Source organism: Chlorocebus sabaeus, chromosome 17 (assembly GCF_047675955.1).
Source record: "Chlorocebus sabaeus isolate Y175 chromosome 17, mChlSab1.0.hap1, whole genome shotgun sequence".
Lineage (NCBI taxonomy): Eukaryota > Metazoa > Chordata > Mammalia > Primates > Cercopithecidae > Chlorocebus > Chlorocebus sabaeus.
This window is the reverse complement of record NC_132920.1, coordinates 35,103,849-35,128,388: the sequence shown is the minus strand read 5'-3', so window position 1 is coordinate 35,128,388 and position 24,540 is coordinate 35,103,849. Positions and strand designations below refer to the sequence as shown.

The following is a 24,540-nucleotide window of genomic DNA, read 5'->3' as shown; positions in this document are numbered from 1 at the left end:
TCGGCCTTACCTCATCCCACTCCGAGGCGAAGGAGGGTGACTTCTCCAGCCTCTTCTTCCCAATGCTGCAGTTGGATAAGGACTCGCTCCGACTCCCCATGGTAGCGTCCTCTGTGGGTGAGCAGGTCAGGAGATCAGAGTCAGACTTGGACAAGCTGCGGCTGAGTTTGAGTTCAGCTTTGGGTTTGCTGGTGGGAGGGGCTCGGCTCCTGGCCCCACTCCGGTCTCCTTCCTCAGCACCGCCAGGGTGCGGAGATGCTGTGTGAGTCAAAGTTTCAGGGTGTGAGCAGCTGTTGGTGGTGGGCAGGCCTGTTAGGTAGCCCACTCTCTTGCTCTGGTCCAGGGCACTGGGTTGGGAGGCTCCAGGAGCATGCACACCCGTCTCCTCCAGCTGCATGCTGGCCTTGTGGCAGGCGCCCTGCTGGGGGGACCCGTCTGGATGGCTCTGGCCAGCAGTACAGAGCAGCTGGAAAGGGTCCTGCCCCACCTCGCACACCGGGGAGGAGCCGTGGAGGAGGCCTGAGAACTGCTCTGGGACCTGCCCGTCCTGCCCCTCCGCAGAGTCCTGGCTCCGGCTGCTGCTGCTCCGCCTGTGGTCTTGGAGTGGACGGAGAGACAGAGAAATAAAAAATTAAACGTGGCAAAAATCAACAAAGTTCCAATGCAGCAAGCATACGGCAGAGCAGAGGAATTCACAGAGAAACAGGAGAGAAACTGGATAGGCTGGGGAGGGGGAGAGGAGAGAAGAAGAGAGAGGAAGGAAGACAGTTTTCATATTGTTCTTAATGTTCAATTTGTACCCAAAGTCAGAGCATTTATGAAATTCCAAACACTGGCCTGATTAATGCTATCTGGCAGCCTTCCCTGTTGTTAGATTTCTGTTAACATTAACGACCAGACCTTGCTATATAAGGCGAGAAGAGCGTTAACTATAACCTAGAGAAAGGACACAAGTCAGGACAGAGTGAGTGAACATGGAGTAAAAGTGAGAGCACCAGTGAGCAAGCACGAGCAGTGAGACTCACTCCTGGAACATCTGATACATTTCCATAAAGGCCAAAGTGTTATTTAAAGGCCACCCGCCCTCCCTTCCTCTGGCAAGCAGCAACAGAAAAAAAAAAAAAAAAAAAAAAAAAAAAAAAAAGGGGTCATGATCCACAACCTGCAACTTCTGGAATTCCTTAACAGAAACAAAACGGCAGAGAAATAACTGCTTCCTTCCTCCGAGGGGGCCATTCTGAGTTCCACGCCTCATCCTTCCTTCCTCAGGGAGCACAGACTTTTCTTTCTCTCTCTCTCTCTCTTTTTTTTTTTTGAGAATGTGTACAACTTGCTTCTTCCAAAATCTCCCAGCTGCTCATATTTGTTTAAGTTTAACCTTAGTTGATCCACTGAAAACAAAATGGTCTAATTTGTCAATGCCAGGAGACATTTGCAGTTGTCTCGAGACTTCCCCAACATCCTAGAAATCTGACACTACTAGCTCATAAAGCCAACTACTACTGTACACTCAAATACCTCGCCCTGAAGTAGCATAAACAGTTGGCCAAATCAGAATCTAACATCAGCACTACACTGGCACACCCAGGGGCTTCCCTTGCATGAACCCAGTCCCATTAAAGATTTTAACCCACATCATCAGAGTAAATAATACTATGTCCAGCACTAGCTCACATTCCATAATATTCAACTTGATCTTCTCTCTACGTGGAATCTGTTGCACCTACACTAAACAATTCCCTAGTCTGCTCAAAACTCTCAAGAACTATTCATAAGCTCAGAGAATCTTAGAATCAAAAGGGTCAACTATGTTTACAGATGAGGAGTCTTAGTGGTTACCCCAGGTGGTGGGGGAGAAGACTTTAACCCAGGAGCCTGAAGATCTGGCTCTGGTCCTGGCTGAGCTGTTCTCTAGCTGTGTGGTCTTGGTAGTGAGTTCATCTTATTGGGCCTCAGTGTCTAAAGTAAGTGGGCTGGGCTACATGATACTTAAAAATCCCTTTAATGTCACGATAGTGATGAGAATCCAGGTCTCCACCATGTCATGATGGTATACTTCTCCCACTTAGGGACGCAAGACCCCTGTTTGGGTACCTCTCCTGTTGCTGCCTACACAGTACCCACTCTCCCTCATCAGCATGCCTGAAGGCCCAAAGCCCCTTCTTGAGGTTAAGTTCTGCAACTGGAGAGGGTAGCCAGATGAGGAGAACTGCAAAATGACCAGTGCTTTATAAACACAACGTACTAAAACACAGTCTCCAATGCCCACGCATGACGCACTGTCCTGTAACAGTGGTTCTTCCAAAACAGGCTTTAAGAAATAGTCTCAACAACCAGCTCTCACAGCGAGCCCAACTCGCTGAGGTCTGACCGGCGATACATTTCCCCCATCCCTCTCCTCTCCTCCCGGCTCCAGAAGAGCAGTTCGGTCTCCATAGTCTGTTCAGCTTTTCACGAGTCTAGAGAAGTGGCCAAGGGCAGCCAATTAGCTCCACTTTATAGCTCTGATTACTTATCCACAGGAGCACAGAAGCACCAACTTTGGCATGTCCCTCCTCTATACTTTATTTTTTTTGAGACCAAGTCTTGCTCTGTCACCCAGGCTAGAGTGCAGTGGCACACTCTTGGCTCACTGCAACCTCTGCCTCCTGGGTTCAAGTGATTCTCCTATCTCAGCCTCCTGAGTGGCTGGGAGTACAGGTGTGTGCCACCATGCCCAGTTAAATTTTTTTGTATTTTTAGTAGAGATGGGGTTTTGCCATGCTGGCCAGGCTGGTCTCGAACTCCTCAAGTGATTTGCCCGCCTTGGCCTCCCAAAGTGCTAGGATTACAGGCGTGAGCCACCACTCCCTGCCACTCCTCTACACTTGACCACTTTGAGACTTTCACACCCCAACTCAAAAATGCTATACCCCAAAGGTCAGGTCCTGAGCAATGAACAAGCCCTGAAAAACTTGAATCCTTTACGGAAGAAGGAATGTTGATTACACAAGAGTTTCACATAGCTTAACCGAGGCCCCAGGAAGCCACGACTCATGGCTATGAATATTACATACAACGACTGGCAGCCAGAACAGAGCTACCCAGTGGTGTTGCACGGTGGGGCTACAGTCAGGATGACACATGACCACTTAATGTGGCTCAGGTCAACAGTACTTCGTAGGAGAAACTGATGGGGACAGTTAATCAGGCTACAAAATTTGCCATCTCTGGGACCACATTCTAATGGCCAACTTCCTACAGATCCTGGCCCACGGTACAATGTCCCTCTGCCTATATTTGAATGCAAGGTAACTTTGATAAAAGGAGCACAGGCTTCTACTGCTTTGTATCAACTTCCAGCTTCATATTTAACAACTAGGAGCTAAGGGACCAACAATGAAAGAAAACACCATAGCTCAGAACTGGGGGCCAGCCTGGCTCACACTGCCTGGGCGGACCTCAGAACCCAGGCCACAGAGAATGTTCGAACTGCTGCTGTGGGAGCCAACAATGCAGGCACTGTGAAACAGCCACCCATTCATGCTAGCTATCAATGATGAAAGAGAAACAGATGCCAAGGGCTCAATACCAGACACATGCCACGGGGAAGGAAGTGGGCAGAAGGAAAGAATGGAAACTTATGGAGGAAGGAAATATGTGGTGTGGAGGAAGAATCTCTGAGGGTCATAATCCTATTGCAGAAGCCACAATCCACCAATATTGTGTGGAATATAAGAAATGATGGAAAGAAATTCTTATAATCATATGACTTAGCCAGGCAATTCCTAAGAAAGACACTTTGGTATCTGAAAAGCTTGCCGAGATCTAAGAGCCTAAGGCTGGTATTCTCGTTCCTGTTAAAAACTACATCCAAGGCCAAGATGAGTTTTTTTGGCAGATCAATGGGTGGGAAAAGAATTACTCAATGGTTTCTTCCTTCTGCAAAGTAAGGATAATATAAGGTCTCTTAGGGACAAGGTGCTAACAATAGAGTACACTGATCAAGAAGCAGTTCTTAAGCAAATTACTTCACTTCTTTGTGCAATTCTGGGATCTTAATTGGGGGATTGTTGCGGTAATTAAACTATACGTGTGATGCATTAAGAACCATGTCTGGCACATGCCACACTCTCAACAGATGTTAAAATTGTTATTATCCTCCACACAGGATCCGTTACAACACACTTTGCTCACAGATGAGACCGACTACTTCTCTGTTCCTCACAGGTCTGTCACAAGGATCATCAAAGAAAAGGCACATAAAAGTACTGTGTAAGATATAAAGCACTTCACAAGCATTCATTACCTTCACCATCCTCGTAACTCTGAACAGCAGAAGGAAGGGACAGAAGGTAATATGGTGAGAGGGCTGAAGTGAGAAACTCTAAGACAGGCCCCAGAACTGTCACTGTAACCACTCATCCCATTGACAAACGTATGAAGTGTCTGAACTCAGGGGGCACCCAGGTGATATGAGGATAAAGAAGCCGGGTGTAGTGGCTCACGCCTGTAATCCCAACACTTTGGGAGCCTGAGATGGAAGGATCGCTTGAGCTCAGGAGTTCAAGATCAGCTTGGGCAACATGGTGAGACCTTATCTCTATAAAGAATTTAAAAATTAGCTGGGTGTAGTGGTGCACACCTGCAGTCCCAGCTACTTGGGAGGCTGAGATGGGAGGATAATTTGAGTCCAGGAATTCAAGGCTGCAGTGAGCTATGATTATGCCACTGCACTCCAGCCTGGGAGACAAAGCGAGACCTTGTCTCCCCCAAAATAAAATAAAAATAAAAACAATTTAAAAAAAAATAAAGACACCAAGTCTGCCTCAATAGATGCTTTAAGACAGGCATAAACCATATGCATGGCAGACAAAAAGGAAAGCCTGATTACTTTGAACAAGAAGGTTTCTCAGAAGAGGTAGCTTTCGAGCTGAGCACTGAAGGAGAAGTAAGACCTTGTCAGGCTTACAGAGAAGTAAAAATACACTAGAAAAGGCAGAGAAGGGGCAGGTGTGGCAGCATATGCCTGTAATCCCAGCACTTTGGGAGGATGAGGGAGGAGGATCACTTGAGCTCAGGAGTTAAGAGACCACCCTGGGCAAAAAACCTCATGCCAGGGACTAGTAAAGTTGCAGAAGAGACCCTTGGGCCTTTCTCCTACGCTACTTCCCATGTTCCCTGAGCTCTGCCCTTCCCACTGTCTGCCCTTCTAGGATAGAAACAAGGAGATAATGGCACACAGGGAGGGAGGCCTGTTTCTTATGCTACCCATACATCAAGGCCAGCTGCTCTACTCAATAAGACACACCAGCATGCTAATTCCCAATCCCATCAACTTATGATCCTCATTCATTTTCCTTTTACCCTGTGAGCTACCGAAGCAAGGGATCTTCTGTGCTGCATTTTAATTACTATGGTGAGCTATGGGATCTCAAGGGCTTCTGAATAATAACATTTTAACATTTATACATTTTCATTCACCTCTGCCCACTTAAGGCTGAAGAATGCAGCTCATGTGAGGAGTTGCTAACTCAAATCGGGGGACCCAGTGTCCCATGTTGTTTTGTGTTCTCTGTATCATTAGGATTGGAATCCTCCAGCTGCGTAGTGACTATGGTGAGCGTCAAAAACCATGGATGTGCAGGAGAGCTCCCCCAAGTACATGGCTGCTTTCAGAGGGTCACCAGGCTCTCCCTGGAAGGAAGGTCCCGACTAGGTTATTCAGACATTTGCTGAAGACTGCAATTTGATAAGACAAATAGACTGAGAGTTCGTTTTGGTCCATGCAACATGAGAAATAGAATAAGAGCTAGATGGGGATTCAAGAAGCCCATGTTTTAGTTCCAGCCCTGTGACTTTTCCTCTTTAGGTCTCTTTCAAAAAATGAATGCCCGGGATACATTCCTCAGGGCTTTGGGATTTAGGCTGGTTTGAATCTGTGATTAAATGACCTCTCTATGGTCCCTTCCAGTTCTGTGATGTCAAGAACATGAATAGCAGCAAGGCTTTTGATGAAATGGTTTTAGCCTCGTGGTTAAAAGTATAGGCTTTGGATCCAGTCACACTAGGGTTTAAGTCTCAGCCCCAATACCTAACCTTTTCTTCCTCAGCTCTGAAACAGGGACAAAAATAGCCCTACCCTGAAGATCTGTCACGAGATATACAATGACATAATCAACATAAATGAAATCAGCATGGCAGCTGGCCCGTGGGAAGCATTCAGTAAATGATAGCTGCTATCATTATCACCATTTTTCATTTACAGTCATTTCTGAACTCTTAGCTCATCATGCTAACACTGCACACAGAGGCTGGTTTCCCTTCTCCTGACTCTGCAAAGGAGACTGATTTCTTCTGAGTAGCCCTGTTAATGAGGCAGAATAAAACTTAAATGCCAGGGAAGGCCAGTATTTTTGCAAGTTTGGTTTGGGATTACATGTAACAGCATAGTGGAAAATCTTCAGACTAGGAGCCATCTGTACTCACCTTGGGGCCCGTAGGTATAGCCCAGTTTTGGGACTTAAGACTGTTTCACAGTGAGTTGGTCTTGATTATCTCATTACATCTCCCCCACCTCCCTGAACTCCTGAAGAGCCTGTTCTCTGCCTGTCATTCGACCTCTGACCTCTGGCCCCCAAACTTCCCCAGTTTTCAATATACCAGCTTTGCCCGGATCAGCTTCCAACCAGCCAGGATTTCTAACCATGCCTAATTTAATAGCACATTTGCTGTCTTTGCTCCCCTTGATCTTCTGCCAGTTCCTGTACTGGGTATTCATAGCCATTTGCTTTCTCTTCTCCAGTTGCTGGAATGTTGAGCCCTTTTAAATACTCAAGAAACAACTGACTTGAGTCCTCTACCAATTCACCTAACTCAGTTGGCTTCCAACAGCTACTACTTATCGAGTACTACTCCTTCTATGCCAGACACTACGGCAAGCATTTTCTTTCTAATACTCACAACAACCATGAGGTAAGAATTAGTATCCCTTCTACATGTAGAAACTGAGGCTTAAAGAGGTTAAATGATTCCCTAAATAATGGTCACCATCCAGTAAGTGCTAGAAAAAGAATTCAAATGCCAGCCTGATTACCAGGCCCAGTAAGCTTTTCACTCATCTCTTAAAAACTATGTAAGATCGATTTCCTCATCTCTTCTGCTCTCTTTAAGCCATCATCTTTACCCACAGCACCTGCACTTTTTGGAGGACAATCACATCAATTTCCTGAGAAGACAGATCAAACTTTTTTAATGACTACTCTCAACACCATGTAAAAATTGGGGGGTAATTTCATCACTTCTCTCCTACCTTAGAAATTAGACCCCATTTAGGATTTACCAATGGTCTTCTAACTGCCTAACTCTTTTTCTAGTTTTCATCCTTCTAGCTCTTTCTATAGCAATGGATACTGTTTGCCCATTGCCCCCAGTACCCATTCCACCCTTCCTGCCTTGGTTATGGGACTTTTAGACAGGTTCACAGCCACCTAGACTAAAGACAATTACTTCCTACCTCCTTTGTAGCTAGGTGTAACCACATGACCAAGTTCTGGCCAGTGGGTTATAAGTGAAAGTGGCATGTGTAACTTGTGGGAACTATCTTTAAAGTGCCATTCTCCCCTTTCTTCCCTCCCATGCTGATGGCTTGAACTTGGATAGCCATCTTGAACTATGAGATGGCAGAAGGGAGACTGGGTCCTTAATGGTCATAAACTGCCATTAAGCCCAGCACTCCCACTCTGGACTTCTATCTTGTTCAAACCACAGTTATTGAGGGTTTTCTGTCACATTGAGCCTTGGCTCCTAAGATATTGCGTTATCCCAGTTATCTTCCTACGTTTCTTTCCCCTTGTGCCTCTAAATATAAGCTCTACTCTTTAAAAAAAAAAATTTACTATTATTTTAGAGACAGGGTCTCTGTTGCCCAGGCTGGAGTTCAGGAGGCTTGACCACCTGGGCTCAAGTAGTCCTTCGACCTCAGCCTCCAAGCAGCTAGGACTACAGGTGCACACCACCACACCCAGCTAATTTTTAAAAATTTTTTATTTTCATAGAGGCAAGATCTCACTGTGTTGCCCAGGCTAAGTGCTGTTTTGGACCTCTTCAACCTCTCTCGTCTCTCATTAAAGGATTCTTTTTTGTGTTGTTTTTGAGATGGAGTTTTGCTCTGTCACTCAGGCTGGAGTGCAGTGGCGTGATCTTGGTTCACTGCAACCTCTGCTTCCCAGGTTCAAATGATTCTCATGCCTCAGCTTCCCAAGTAGCTGGGATTATAGACGTGTGCCACCACACCCAGTAAATTTTTGTATTTTTAGAAGAGATGGGGTTTCACCATGTTGGCCAGGCTGGTCTTGAACTCTTGGCCTCAAGTGATCCACCCATCTCAACCTCCCAAAGTGCTGGGATTACAGGTAAGACCCACCTTACCCGGCCTGGATTCTCTTTTATGTTAAGAATCACCTCAATTTGGATGATTCCTAAATCCATATTTCTAATCTTCACATCTCTCATCAGACTCATATTTCCAAGTGTTTATGAAGTATCTTTACTTGGATGTTCTCTGGTACCTAAAACACCTCAAACTTAACACATTCGAAACCGGACTTAACATCTTCCCTCAAACATGCCCCTCCCTTGATTCTCTACTCCCGTTAGTCGTACATTATTTTCTCAATTAACCAAGCTCAAACCTTGGAATCATACTGAAATTCCTCTCCTGATTCCTATATATTTTGTTCCATGGTCCTGTTAATTCTGCTTCTTCTATACCTCTCCCACTCATACCTCCCTTCGTATAACTTCCTACTCTCCCTCTAGTCTGGGCTCCAATTACCTTAGAGACTCTGTGAAGTCTCTTGACTTTAGGGCTTTCCCGCCTCCAGTCTCTCCCAGTCTAAGCAATCTAAGAGTCCACAATTATATATTTCTGAAGTGTAGCTCCTATCGTGTCACCCAATTCAAAAAGCCTCAACAACACTGCATTGTCTCGGGAATAAACAGTGACGCTGGAGATCCAATACTCTATGACAAGTTCCCTTTGTTCCAGCCAAACCGGATTACTCTTACCATTCTCCAGACATGTTCTCTATATCTCCTCCCATCCTCTCACTGTTGTCTATGCCACTACGCCTGCCTGGAATGCTCTCCCCTTATCAGGTATAACTCTATCTAGGTATAACTCTATCAGGTATAACTCTATCTAGGGGTTCAGCTCAACTGCGATTTCGTTAATAAAGCCATCCAAGATCTCCTACACTGACATAATTTATCCCTCTTTTGGACACCAAAATTACTTTTGTACCACTTTTATATGAATTTAACACATTCTGTCATCTTTCAGTTATTTTACATATGTCTCACGTATATAAATGCATAATATACATGTATATAAATGGCTGTCAATACATTTGGTGGAGGAAAATTTAGAAGCACAGTTCATAAGGCTTGGACTTGTTCCACAATGGAAAGAAAATTGAACTATTCCAACTCAGAAACATAAATTACCAAGAAGACAGTTATACAGCAGGACTTTGGGCAGGAGCTCCTCTAATGCAAGAAGATGAGAAAAGTAAAGTACAGTGGCTTGTGCCTGTGACCCCAGCTACATGGGAGGTTGATGTGGGATTGCTTGAGGCCAGGAGTTTGAGACTAGCCTGGACAATACAGTGAGAACCCATCTCTAAAAAATTTTTTTAGCTGGGCATGGTGGCACATGCCTTTAGTCTAGCTATTCAGGAGGCTAAGGCAGGAGGGAGGATTGCTTAAGCCCAGGAGCTGGAGACTGCAGGGAGCTATGACCACACCACTGCACTCCAACCTAGCAATGGAGCAAGACCCCTATTTTAAAAAAAAAGATGGCGAGAGAAGAGGAAGCTACTGAAGATAAGGCTTAATTGTCAAACTGTCTCACTTATGTTTTCCCTTTGGAAAAAGAATCCAAACATACTCCTGGGTATTTATTTTGAAAATCTAGCCTGGACTTCTTGGTAAAGATGACAGATCGAACACAGGTACCTATTTTCTCTTCTTCCTGAAATCTCATTAAACCAACAGTAAAAGTGGGATTACAGTTGGAAGCACTGAGAAAACAATCCAAAACTGGCACAGGGAAAAGCCAAGACTTACACTCTAGAATTCCCCAATGGCTAAGGAATTGGTACTCTGATGCAGGAGTAAAGGGAGAAGCTAAAAACCATTTCCTCCCCTTTGGAAGGATTAAGGTCTTCATACTGATGCATGAACTGTGCACAGACTCAAATGCGTAGCCCTCAGCAATTCTGACTTAATGTCAAAAACTTCTGAAGTGTAGCTGCACGCCAAAAAGTCCACATGGATCACTGTCTTCAGATAATCATTCATCACTGTCCTCTGTTAAGCACCACTTTACCTGGACCCAAGCACTATTAGTGGATGCTAAAGCACCACAGAAAACAAGATGGCTTTTAGAGCTCTTGGCTACATTCCCATTTGCTATCAAACCTGGAAAGTTGTCCACTATTTCTCTGAGTGGCAATATGTCCAGAACATCCAGCGAGCAAAGAATTAAACATGAAGGAGAAATAAATGACTATGCTATACAAAACAGGAATCAATGTTCTTGGTTATGCTTGCCCTGTATGATAATTTCAGAAGACTTTTTCTACGTTTGAAATAATTTAACGGGAATACCCAATTAAATAAAACTACCATAAAATCACATGGGCCTCGAGTCTTTTTGGAGGATGGGCTTTCAAATTCATAGATCTATTAAGGCTTTCCACTTCTGTCAGCTTTTGTCATTTCTATAGGCACAAATGGCATTTCTTGGTGGGAAAATTATTCACTGTGAAGGACTGTCCCGCATAGTATAGGATGCTTAGCATTCCTGATCCCCAGGGGAAAAATGCCAGTAGCAACCCCACCTTAACCAGTCATTGTGACCGACCAAAACTCTCCCAAAACAATTCTAAACGCTCCCAGGGGATGGCAGCAACTCTGATTGATCACATAAAATTTATTCCTATAAATCATCTTATTATTAATTTTTAAAATCTCTTAATTTGATGTTATATATTCTTTTTTGTCTTTTTTTCTATTCTTTTTTGTGGAGAACAGGTTCTCACTATATTGCCCAGGCAGGCCTCAAACTCCTGGGCTCAAGCTGTCCTCCCGTCTCTGCGTCCCTAAGAGCTGGGATTACAGGCGTGAGCCACTGTGCCTGGCTACATTCTTTTTTGAAGTTTTAATTTTAAAAACTTCTTAAAATTTTAATTTTTGTGGGTACATACTAGAGTACATGAGATTTTTTTTGTTTTGTGTTTTTGTTTGTTTTTTGAGACAGAGTCTCGCTCTTTCGCCCAGGCTGGAGTGCAGTGGCGCGATCTCGGCTCACTGCAAGCTCCGCCTCCTGGGTTCACGCCATTCTCCTGCCTCAGCCTCCCGAGTAGCTGGGACCACAGATACCACCACCACGCCCGGCTAATTTTTTGTATTTAGTAGAGACGGGTTTTCACCGTGTTAGCCAGGATGGTTTCGATCGCCTGACCTCATGATCTGCCCGCCTCGGCCTCCCGAAGTGCTGGGATTACAGGTGTGAACCACACCCACCCTGCCAAGATGTTCTGATACAGGCATACAATGAGGAATAATTACATCATGGAGAGTGAGGCATTCATCCTCTCAAGCATTTATCCTTCGTGTTACAAACAATCCAATTATACTCTTTTAGTTATTTTAAAATGTACAATTAATAATGTTCTTTTTCTTTTTTTTTTTGAGACAGAGTCTCAAAAAAGGGGCGCCTCCTGGGTTCAAGCGATTATCAGCCTCAGCCTCCTGAGTAGCTGGGATTACAGGTGTGTGATATCACGCCTGGCTAATTCTTGTATATATATTTTTTTGAGATGGAGTCTTGCTGTCACCAAGGCTGGAGTGCAGTGGCGTGATCTCGGCTCACTGCAACCTCTGCCTCCCAGGTTCAAGCGATTCTCCTGCCTCAGCCTCCTGAGTAGCTGCGACTACAGGCACGTACCACCACACCTGGCTAAATTTCTATATGTTCAGTAGAGACAGGGTTTCACTGTGTCAGCCAGGATGGTCTCCATCTCTTGTCCTTGTGATCCACCTGCCTTGACCTCCCAAAGTGCTGGGATTACAGGCATGAGCCACCACGCCCGGCCAAATTCTTGTATTTTTACTAGAAGCGGGGTTTCACCATGTTGGCCAGCCTGTTCTCAAACTCCTGACCTCAAGTGATCCAACTACCCTGGGCTCCCAAAGTGCTGGGAATACAGGCATGGGCCACCGTTCCCAGCCAAGAATATTCTTTATAGCATCCTCACGTGTAGTGGTTTTTTTTCTCTTTCTTGATCAAAATTGTCAGAAATCTTTAAAAAAATACAAATTCATTTTAATGATCAAGTCTCTCTTTTTGGTTTCTTTACTTCTACTTTTCTTTCACTAAGGTGTAGCACACATAACATAAAGTATGAGAAATATACTATCTGCTTTTATCTCAATAATTCCCTAACAATCTCTTATTACTCTCTGCTGCTTTCTTTTGGTTACATTTTAATCTTTCTTGTTGTTTAACAAATGAATTTAAGAATATAAACTTCCCTCTGAGCACTACTTTGGCCAAATATTACAGGTATTTAAACAAAGTGTTTCTACTACCACTAATTTCTATGTAGAAAAATAGAAAAAAATAGGCAACTCATAGATTAAACACGTAACGCTAATCAATAAGGTAAGTTGCTCAGTTCCAATGACAAATAGCACCTTTTTTGCTTATCATGGTGGAAAACATTAAAGACTGATAATACACCACATTGGTGAAGGTATGAAGAGCGTGTTTCTCTTCACCATTAAGGGAGGGCAATTTAGCTCCACCCATTAGATCTAGACATGGACATATACTCTGACCTGCTAATTCTACTTTCTATCAGTCTTTTTTAGAGACATACTTTTACATGTATTTAAGAACAGATGCACAGAATGTCCACAGAAGCGTAATTTATAACAGAAATCCTGGCGACAACTTCAACACCCATGAACTGGAGAAGGAAAAAATGAGCTATGGGATATTTAGCTAGATTTTAAGAACCAAGATAAAATTGTATCTGTGCTCTATAGACAAGGCAAATACAAAATGCAAGTTCACAGAAAGTTTGTAAAATACAATCCCATTTTAGCTTAAATACAAACAAAGAATTTCACATAGTCACTTTTGTATAAAGATAACAAATGGTCTGAATCATATATACCACACTTTCTTTTTGAACTCTGTGGTTAGGTTAGGATGGTATTATTTTGCTATTAAAAGCCAGTTACTTAAGTTTTTTTTTTTTTTTTTTTTTTTTTTTTTTTTGCAGATACGGGGTCTCACTATGTTGCCAGGCTGGTCTTGAAACCCTGGCTTCAAGCAAGCCTCCTGCCTTGGCCTCCCAAAGTACTGGGATTACAGGTGTGAGCCACCATGCCCAGCCTACCACATTTTCAAACGATGGTCACCTCTAGCAACTGTGAGTAACAGGGAGGTGAGAGGAACCTCAGCATTTATTTATATTCATTTCTGTATTGTTGGAATTTTTTTTCTTCCTCAGTGAGCACATACTAATAAGCTAATATAAAAATGTAAATTTTAAAAATTAAAAAAATTTATTTTAGAGATGGGGGTCTTGCTATGTTGTCCTGGCTGGTCTCCAACTTCTGGGCTCAAGTCCACCCGCCTCGTCCTCCCAAAGTGCTGGGATTACAGGAGTGAGCCACCATACCCAGCCTAAAAATGTAATTTAAAAAATTTCCTACCCCAACCCTCACACATTGTAGCTTTTTGAATGATACTAAGGTGGGGTTAAAAGCTCTGGTAGTCTCACTAACATGGCCTTTTGAAAACTGATCAATTAATTCATAAAAGCTGCATAAGACAAGACATTAAAGGAAATGCAGAAAGATTCAGTAATACCTGCAACATGGTCTGCTGATGTGCCTCACTTATACCAACCTTAGCAGGCACTCCTTCTAGGCTAGCTTTTCCTGCCAGGCTGCCAGGATAGGCAAGGCTTCTGAGAAACTAGCAGAGCCCATTTTCATATTCAATGTCTCAGCTATTTTGTCTGAAAGCTCTTTGAGTGATCTAAGCAGCAAGCCTTGAGGCAGGCGCATCCCACAGCCTGTGGTTCAATTAAATCTGCTTCTATACCACCTACTCACAACACTTATCCCAATATAGAATAGTTGGAAGAAACCAAAGCATAGGAGGACCAGATGTGTAGCCAAAACTCCTAATTGTTAGTTCCCTCCTTAACCTAATGATCTCTTGATATGGGGATACAAAATCCCTTTCAAGCACACTTGGTAGCTAAGGACACCAGCCCCGCTTATGAAATTAGTCTAACCTTCCACTCTTCTTTCTTCCAAAGGTTGAGTCAATTATCTTGTAGTAGTTCCAGATGAAACCTTTGAAAGAAAGAAAGAATTGGAATCTCCCTCCTCCATGAAGCTAAAAATTATTCCTTCACTAAGAACCATTTTCAAACAGAGTATTAATTAATTGCTTGTTTTTTAAGGGTTAGTTTATTAAGTGTAATTTATTATCAATTTTATTATCAAATGACTAGAGAGGGCATTGGCGTCCTCTTCACCTCTTCTAAATGTTTTAATTAAAAATCTACCAATATGGCCAGGGTTGGTGACTCACGCCTGCAATCCCAGCACTTTGGGAGGCTGAGGCAGGCGGATCACCTGAGGTCTGGAGTTCGAGATCAGCTTGGCCAATGTGGCAAAATGCCATCTCTGCTAAAAATCAAAATTTAGCCAGACATGGTGGCGGATGCCTGTAATCCCCTCTACACAAGAGGCTGAGGCAGGAGAATCACTTGAACCTGGGAGGTGGAGGTTGCAGTGAGCCAAGGTCATGCCACTGCACTCCAGCCTGGGTGACAGAGCAAGACTCTGTCTCCAAAAAAAAAAAAAAAATCTACCAATATGATTGTAAGGCTCAATATAGTTATCAATTTTTCACTATCAATATAGATTCAATATAAACCCAATCAAAATCCCAGCTGGACTTTTTGTAGAAATCAACAAGCTGTGCACACTGACTAAGAACTAGGTGGCGGGGTGGGGAAGAAATCAATAAGCTGATTCTAAATGGGAAGGACAATGGAACTAGAATGTCTAAAACAATTCTGAAAAAAGTAACAAAGTTGCAAAGACAATTCAATAGAGAAAGGAAGGTCTTTTTCAACAAATCATGTAGAAACAATTGGATAGCCATTTGTAAAACAATGAAACTTAATCCATACCTCACACCATATATAAAAATTAACTCATAATTGATCATAGACTTAAATGTAAAACCTAAAGCTATAAAATTTCTAGCAAAAAAAAATAGAAAAGATTGGTGGCTGAGCACGGTGGCTCACGCCTGTAATCCCAGCACTTTGGGAGGCTAAGGTGGGCAGATCATGAGGTCAAGAGATTGAGACCATCCTGGCCAACACGGTGAAATCTCGTCTCTACTAAAAATACAAAAATTAACTGGGCGTGGTGGCGCGTGCCTGTAGTCTCAGCTACTTGGGAGGCTGAGGCAGGAGAACTGCTTGAACCCAGGAAGTGGAGGTTGCAGTGAGCTGTGATTGGGCCACTACACTCCAGCCTGGTGACAGAGAGAGGCTCCATCTCAAAAAAAAAAAAAAAAAAAAAAAAAAAAAGATTGGTGACTTTATCCATATTTTAAAAAAGGATAAATTGAACTTTATCAAAATTTAGAGTCACTTCTCTTCAAAAGACACTGTTAAGGGAACAAAAAGACAAGTCACAGATGGGGAGAAAATCATGTATCTAATGAAGAATTTGTATGTAAAATATATAAAGAATTCACAACTCAATAATAAGAAAACAATCTAATGTTTTTAAATGAGCAAAAATTTGATAGACATTTAATTAGATATTAAGGATGGTGACTAATCACATTAATTGATGCTCAACATCATTAGATATTAGGAAAATGCAAATTAAATTCATAATGAACTAACATTGCATATGTATTAGAATGGCTAAAATTTTAAAAACCTGACAATATTAAGTGCTAGGGATGATATATATAGCAAGTAGATGTACATCACTCTCATACACTTCTGATGGGAACGCAAAATGGTATAATCACTCTGGAAAACAGTTTGGCAGTTTCTTATGGAGTTAAACATATTACATATTTCACGTGAAGTTAAACATCTATTGCTGGGATACCCAGCAATCCCATTCATAGGCATACATCTAAGTGAAATGAAAACTTCTGTTCACACAAAAACCTGTAAGTGAATGTTTGTTATGATTTTATTTATAATTGTCAAAAACTGTAAATGACCCAAATATCCCTCAGCTAGGGAAGGGATAAACTGAGGTATAGCCATACAATGGGATAATAGCAATGAAAAGGAACAAATTATTGATATATGCGACGACATGGATGAATTTCAAATGTATTAGCCAAGTGAAAGGGGCCAGGCTCAAAAGGCTACAGATTGTATGATTCCATTTATATGACATTCTGGAAAAGGCAAAACTATTGGGACAGACATCAGAGCAGTGGTTGTCAGAAATAAGGGAAAGGAGTGGGGTTGACTACAAAGAACATGGGAAAATTTGGGGGATTAAACTGTTCTATATTTTTATTGTGATGGCAGTTATACAACTCCATCTGTCAAAATTCACAGAACTATACACAAAAAAGGATAAATTTTACTGTATCTAAATTACAACTTTTTTTAAAAGCTCCAAATGGAAACCATAAAATACAAAACAAAAAAAATCACTATGAAAATGACTACAATGTCTGCATGCAAAAGAAAACCTTTTAAATAGGACCATTAAAAATAAAGTCTACAATGTCATACGCATATGTACACGTTCTCTTTGCCACCCTCTAAGCACTGACAGATTTAAGCAAAGGGCATTTCAAAGGAAACCATCTCATCCTCTGTTCTTACCTGAACCATGGAATGTCTTAGGGTTGAAAGAAGGTACGCATACCCCATGAAGGCCCTATACCTGCAAGCTGTAGAGAGCTGGGAAAGGTCACAAGAGTTCCTTCAAACTGCAGTGGGAACTGCATTGCCCCTTATTCTTCCTTAGAACAGGGGTTGACACAAATTCCCCAGCAGTGCACACTCACCTCTGTTGTGACTGCACTTATATCGACGGGCTGGATCTCAGTACTGCAGCGCTCACTCCCTTACAGAGGAAACTGAATTTTGCAGAGGCAATGAAAGTAGGCCAAGGCGACAGAGCACTCTAGTTACAGGGTGGCAGCCAATCACGGGCCCCTCCCCAGGAGTGCCTCACTCTGAGGTCAGGACTCAAAAGCAGAGTCTGTGCCATCAGCCTGAACCCAAAGGGACTGACTTGTTGAGCTTGTTTTTCCACAGCATTAACTTGAGGGTTTATGATTTAAGACCCCAAATCAATCTCTGCCATGGGGCTGGTCTCTCCTCCCACAGTTTGCACCTAGTCTGACTTAACCTTCTCCTTGCTTCGCATGCTGAATGTGGCAGCCAACTCCAACCTAGAGCATATAGGTCACGTATTGGAAATGAAAAGCCATAATGTACCCACCATCCCAGACCATCATGAAACCCAACCGCCACAACCCAAAGAATATCATGGTTACAACATCTTCCCCTTCCACTCAGGACCACAAACTTTAAAAATCCCTTTGGAGTTGGTTCTGCCAGGAGTTGTGGGGAACGTACCTTTTGTTTTTCCATCCACCGACACCACTTTCTTTGTCTCTGCTGTTAACAAGAGTTCATAAGGATGTTCGTCTTCTTCCTGGGCTGCACTTCCATGAATTCTAGGTCTCATGGACAGAACCTAAGGGAGAGAAACATCCAGTATATTTTGTGCATGTGGCTAATATCAAGACAGGAGTGTGGAACAAATTCGATTATTGGCTCTTTTTACATCTAAGAAGAAGAAAGGTGGAAAAGAGAAGGTGAATAATTCAAGTGTCACATAGAATCACAACTGCACTTCTGGATATATACCTGTACCTCTAATCTGAACGGCCTTTGACTAGAATATACCATTTTCTGAGGATCACCTGAGCCTGGAAGTTTGAGGCTGCAGTGAACCAGGATTGTGCCACAGAACTCCAGCCTGGATGACAGAACAAGATCCTGTCTCTAAGGAAAAACAAAAACAAAAAAACAACTCCCCTTTCTTTGATTTTAGTCTTCAAAAAGTGCAAATAAAATCCAAGATCCTTCCTTTCTTGCATCTCCCATGCCTACGGTGTTCTGCATGATCTCTTTTCTGAGGCTAATACTTGCCAAGCAGCTCTTAGCCATGCTCCATTGTGAAGGAAGACCTCTTCCTCTATGTTTCTTTTCTAATATGCACATATACTATCCAAAGACTGGAATCCTTCCCACCTCCTCAAGAGGAAACCAAAATGACTTCCAACTGACCCTCAACACTTAATGTTTACTAGAAACAAACCTGTCTCTAAGTCCATCTCTATTTTTGTGAGCCTTTCTTCAGAGGTCCTGAGGGTTATAGGGAAGGATATCCCCAAAACTGGATTCCTATAACCTTTATGATAATACAATTTTAAATTGCTTCCACCAATCTCTGCTCTGAAGAGTCAAGTGGCCAGAAAGTTTGAATTTCAGTGAGGGGGAAAAAGCAGCTGTCTACTGAGAAATCCCTAATCCAGGCAGTCAAGTATCTCTGATGAAATAACGGAACCAGAGCTGGCTCCTATACCTGGCAACTGTAAGGCTTTGACCAGCTGAGGGCCTGATGGCCACAGCTAGCCTTGGTACCACAGTAACCACGCTTTCCCTTGAATCAAGCTGTAGATACCACAATTAGTGCTACAGCCACTCTAGGAGAAAGAATGGATATCCTTACTTTAGAGGATAATTCTGGCCCAGCTGTCCTAAGAATCCAATCTGTTTCACAGGCAAAATAAGAAAAAAATAAGAGGCCGGGCGCGGTGGCTCAAGCCTGTAATCCCAGCACTTTGGGAGGCCGAGACGGGCGGATCACGAGGTCAGGAGATCGAGACCATCCTGGCTAACCCGGTGAAACCCCGTTTCTACTAAAAAAATACAAAAAAAACTAGCCGGGCGAGGTGGCGGGCGCCTGTAGTCCCAGCTACTCGGGAGGCTGAGGCAGGAGAATGGCGTGAACCCGGGAGGCGGAGCTTGCAGTGAGCAGAGATCCGGCCACTGCACTCCAGCCTGGGCGACAGAGCGAGACTCCGTCTCAAAAAAAAAAAAAAAAAAAAAAAAAAGAAAAAAATAAGAATAAGCTAGTGCTAAGACAAATCCTACTTATTAGAACAGCAAACCAAGGCTCAAGATCTCTTCTTGATCAGTTTGGATTGGACAAGTAAAGTATTACAAACAAGGGGGTGGGGCGGGGGGAATTCCCAATTCCATCTAACAAATAATGCTGCCCTACAAAGGTGATTCCTTGGCAAACACAGAAAATTCCTCCCATACTGACATGTCCCTCAGCCCACTGGAAAGGCATCAGGTTTGTGGTTCATCAGGTTTTTGCTTCTCAAGGCATAGCTCACTGTGTTATGGGCCTAATGAGACAACAAGGACTCTAGTAGCCTCAGACTAAATGAGAAACTGCAGCTCCCGTTTGTTAACAAGGCTGCCACTCTAAAGGCAAAAGGACTGTCTCCTTCCAAAATTCTGCTAAGCACTGCAGGAACCTCCACTTACAGCAAGCTATCTGGAAGCTAAAAACTATTTCATTACAATGAGCCATTTACTCATATTACTTATTCCTTTGCCTCTTCATAGGAACACAATTAAAGGAACAAAGAGGGGCCATTAAGCAGTTCACATTGTGTCAACTTAATACCACAGGCAGTACAGACAGGATTTGTGTTCTGCAGGTTTACACACCTACAGCTATCACTTACACAGAGCCCTGGAAATCTGATTGAGTGTTCCACACACGGGAAGAGCTCTCATATAGCCTCAGGCATGCTTCCTTCAGAGGGAGGTAACTGACAGCCTGGATGCCCAGCCTATAATATCCTTTCTTCTCATGCAGGAGAGGGCTGATGACTTCCATGTGGAAAATCAGGCCCACTGGACCTGCTTTCTCTCTGTGCCTAGTTCTTGTGCAGGACAAATAGAGGCAGAGAACCATCAAATGCCAGAGCTGGAAGGGATCCTAACCATCACAGTAACAGCCAGAGAGCACCTGGTTCTGCTCTTTCATTTATAGATGACAAACCTGGTTCCCAGAGAGGTCCAGGGACTTGTCCAAGGTTATACAGAAAGCTCACAACAGAGCTATGGCCATAAAAGTCAACTCTCCTGATTCTGGACCAGTTTGGCCTCATTTTCCCTCAACCTTCATTTTTTTCTTCATCCAATTGCTCATACCCAGACGACAAGCAGAGTAATCTTTTCTTCTTGGTGCTGGCTTCTACCAGCTATGGTATTAAAAATCCTCACAATAAAGCAATAAACTGCTTTTCTTTGAGCCTTCCTAGCTCCCACTCCAGAAGCCCTATGTCATAGTCAATATGGCAATAACTGATTTTCAACAGAATTCTGCTCTTTACTAAATTACTCCTTAATCTTTTTTTTTTCCCTTTCCTCCAGGACTGGCAATAAATCAAAGCCAAATACACATACACACACACACACACGTGTACACACATATATACATATATACACATATATATACATATATAATACATATTTTTTTTTCTTCTATGTGGAAAGCAACGTTTCTGCTGCAGAGCAAAGCTAAGAGCAGTCACCACCTAACTGTGACCAATGGAATGTCCAGTTGGGGTGTGGGAGCCTTCTGGGAAGAGCTACTCCAGCAGCTGCAGCTTCCATGAATACTTAGCACATCTGAGCACAGAGAAGACTACAGCCAGTCCTGATGCAGCTGGCAGCCCCTTCTATGGGCAAAAACATCTATACAGCATGTGTATGTGTGTGAGTATATGTGTCTAATGTTTATAAGCCAGTTTCATGATCAGGTCATTAACCTGATAAGCACTCCCACGGCTAGGTATACTCTGGTTTCCCCTAAAGGCTTCTATGAGTCATCTGACAATGACCAGGCTTAGGAATAGGAATACAAATATTGGGGCAGATTGCTTGCCAAAGACAAAAGCCTAAGTTTGATGAAGTCAGTGTCTCCTGAGATATGATAGGGTCTAGGGTATTTAAGCTTTAACAGTATAAGGAAAAATGGTGAAAGACAACAGAGTCCAAAAAATATACATAATTGTACACTTTGAAGAAGACCATTCACACTACATTCAAACTACAGTATATAAACAAAATCTGCCTGGATCATATGCAGGCCATATCCCCTCTATATTCAGGTACCTATAATCACCAGTAAATTAGCAAATTCAGTGTTTCACCATCTTCCAAATACTGACTATGCTGGTCCAACTGATCCAGAATTCCAGGCTATTCAGAAGCAAGTTTTAGAGAATGTATCTCAGCCGGGCGCAGTGGCTCACGCCTGTAATCCCAGCAATTTGGGAGGCCGAGGCAGGTGGATCACAAGGTCTGGAGATCGAGACCATCCTAGCTAATACGGTAAAACCACGTCTCTACTAAAAACACAAAAAATTAGCCGGGCGTGGTGGCAGGTGCCTGCAGTCCCAGCGACTCGGGAGGCTGAGGCAGGAGAATGGAGTGAACCCGGGAGACAGAGCTTGCAGTCAGCTGAGATCACACCACTGCACTCCAGCCTGGGTGACAGAGTGAGACTCTGTCTAAAAAAAAAATATATATATATATGTGTGTGTGTGTGTGTGTGTGTGTGTGTGTATGTATATGTGTGTGTGTGTGTGTGTGTGTGTGTATATATCTCAAACTCTCCCATCTAGGAGAGTAATATGAAGATTCCCCCTTCTCTCTTCCAGCCACCACTTCTTGACACTGTGTTACTGCCACATTGTATGCTTTAGAAAACCTTGGGAGAATAGAAAATTCTGGATATTGGCCGGGCGCCGGTGGCTCACGCCTGTAATCCCTGCACTTTGGGAGGCCGAGGCGGGCGGATCACGAGGTCAGGAGATCGAGACCATCCTGGCTAACACGGTGAAACCCCGTCTCTACTAAAATACAAAAAAATTAACCGGGCACGGTGGCGGGCGCCTGTAGTCCCAGCTACTCGGGAGGCTGAGGCAGGAGAATGGCACGAACCCGGGAGCGGAGCTTGCAGTGAGCCGAGATGGTGCCACTGCACTCCAGCCTGGGCGACAGAGTGAAGACTCCGCCTCAAAAAAAAAAAAAAAAAAAAAAAGAAAATTCTGGATATAATCCAGTGTTTCTTTAAGAGCCTTGCCCAAGCATTATGAATTTTAACTCAAGTCCTTGTTAAAGAGGGGCAGAAGGCATTTACAGAGACCCAACCCCAACTGAATATGCTCCATATTATTAGGCTTCTCCTTGTTAAAAAAAAAAAAAAAAAAAAAAAAAAAAAAAAAAAAAAAGGAAGGGGGGTAATGAGACAAACTTCTATTTATATAAAAGTATGGAAGGATTTAGTGCATGCACTTGGATCTACCAGAAATGTGTTATTATCCAGGGGTGGTAATAACAGGCTGCAAATCTAGAAACCCTTAGATGAGACATTATAATAAGCATTTTGTAATTAAAGGAAAGAATTAAGGACAGAATTTGTACCTAGCATAGAAATCTTCCCCTATCTCCAACACTGACTTTTACATAAAAGGGCTTCCTTGTATTTATACATTTTGTTAAACTAAAGCCATCTCTCTGGTTCCATGTGTTTATACTGAATAAAAGAATCTGCCATGGTCTGTGGCAATACCGTAAAAAAATCATTAACTCTAACTTCTAGGGATAAAGTGATGAGAGTAATCAATTATTTTATATTAGCTGATTTTTAAATTAGAGAATAGGGCATTGAATGAGCTACAAAATGACTATTAAAATTATATAATATTTTCAATAAATATTCCATAGATATATTCTCCTAATGGGAGGAAGTGATAGCAGAGAGTTTTTAAGACGAAAGATTAAGGACAACACAATTTTTTCACACTTCTAAGTGAATGAGTTATTTGCCTCATGATAACATTTCCTTTTCAAAAGGGTAGACTATTCTTTTCAAATAAACTTCTTTGATCTTCCAGCCCTGGCCATCCCACATAATTCCTATGTCTTTTCTAATTGAGTCTTCATGGCTCAATTCATGTTTGTCCTGGTGTAGAGTCTTCATGTGAAATGAACGGGAAAAAATACAAAAACAGGAATAAGATGTTTGGGGCAGAAGCACTAAAGCTTGCTAATGAGGCATAGTCTAGGGAACAGTGATTAAAGGGAAGCACTATATCTTGTATCAAAAGACAAGAGGCTTAAAAGCAAAAAGTGAGACTGTTCAGCTTATTGGAGCCAGGAGAGAATGTACATTTTACTTTCCATATGGTGTGGTATGCGAGCGCTATATTAAAATTCTTCGTGAGTTTGAAAGGTCTTATTCCAGATTACTAGTACACATAATACAAATTTATAATCCAAAGAGTTGATGAGAAGATGAGAAAGCAAAGTCTTTTAAAGTACCCATCGATGCACTTTTCAGCAAACTCAAATTTCAGCAATGGAAATAAACCCACAACCCTCTACCTCAGAAGCTGTCAAGGGAAAATACTTCTTATCTATGCGGTCTTCTTCCTCTTCATCCGGCGGTGGCTTTGCTGGAGGCGGTGGACGTTCCCTCTGCAGAAGAGAAAAAAACAAATATTTTGCTATCTCTTTTATCAAGTATCTAATTTTTTGGTTTGCTGTCATCTTAGCCCTTGGAAATGAAAAAGAATAATGTACGGAACTCCCTTGAGGACTAAAGTCAAGATTTAGTCTCTGAACAGATGGAGAACTCTGTGCACACATACACAATTCAATTAGCATGCTTTACAGTTTTCAAAGTCTGTGGCAGAGATCATAAACACTTCTTTCATATCCTAGACCACAGTGAGAAACGCCAGTACTGAAAACACATAACTGCCTTGTTAGAAAATGTCCTTCATAATACTGATACATAAAACTTTACCTTAGGAAAATCAGTGGCTCACTTTTCAGTCTACTCTAGAAAGAGGAAACACTGGACAAAAGAAATCAACCTATGAAATTTGTTCTAAAGAATCAAAGTTATTGAGGAAGTAAGGAGGAAAGTAATCAAAGACAAAAACATTAATTCCTGTTGAAACGTTAATGCTCTGATACTGGTCTATTCCCATTTATTAGCAAAAAGCTCTTATCCTTGGTTGCCTCCTTCAATAATAAGTATTATATGAAACTCTATTTCATCTAAACCCATTTAAAAAATTTTTTTTCTTTTGAGATGGAGTCTCACTCTGTCACCCAGGCAGGAGTGCAGTGGCGTTATCTCGGCTCACTGCAAGCTCCGCCTCCTGGGTTCACGCCATTCTCCTGCCTCAGCCTCCCGAGTAGCTGGGACTACAGGCGCCCGCCACCACGCCGAGCTAATTTTTTGTATTTTTAGTAGAGACAGGGTTTCACTGTGTTACCCAGCATGGTCTTG

At 42.6% G+C, this 24,540-nt stretch overlaps 1 protein-coding gene across 8 annotated transcripts in view; it reads right to left on the bottom strand.

The window, feature by feature from the left end:
- Positions 1 to 24,540, bottom strand: part of ANKS1A (ankyrin repeat and sterile alpha motif domain containing 1A) — a 194,033-nt gene that overhangs the window by 75,243 nt on the left and 94,250 nt on the right. For 7 of the 8 annotated variants that reach the window (XM_007972861.3, XM_007972855.3, XM_007972858.3 and 4 more), the window contains 3 exons: positions 23,625 to 23,717; positions 17,718 to 17,838; positions 11 to 597 (listed from right to left, as the gene is read on the bottom strand). In XM_007972861.3, the coding sequence (XP_007971052.3) occupies positions 11 to 597; positions 17,718 to 17,838; positions 23,625 to 23,717 (801 nt within the window). Of the gene's footprint in view, positions 1 to 10; positions 598 to 1,162; positions 1,262 to 17,717; positions 17,839 to 23,624; positions 23,718 to 24,540 lie in introns of those variants that run through there. The other variant, XM_073005929.1, reaches the window with a different exon arrangement.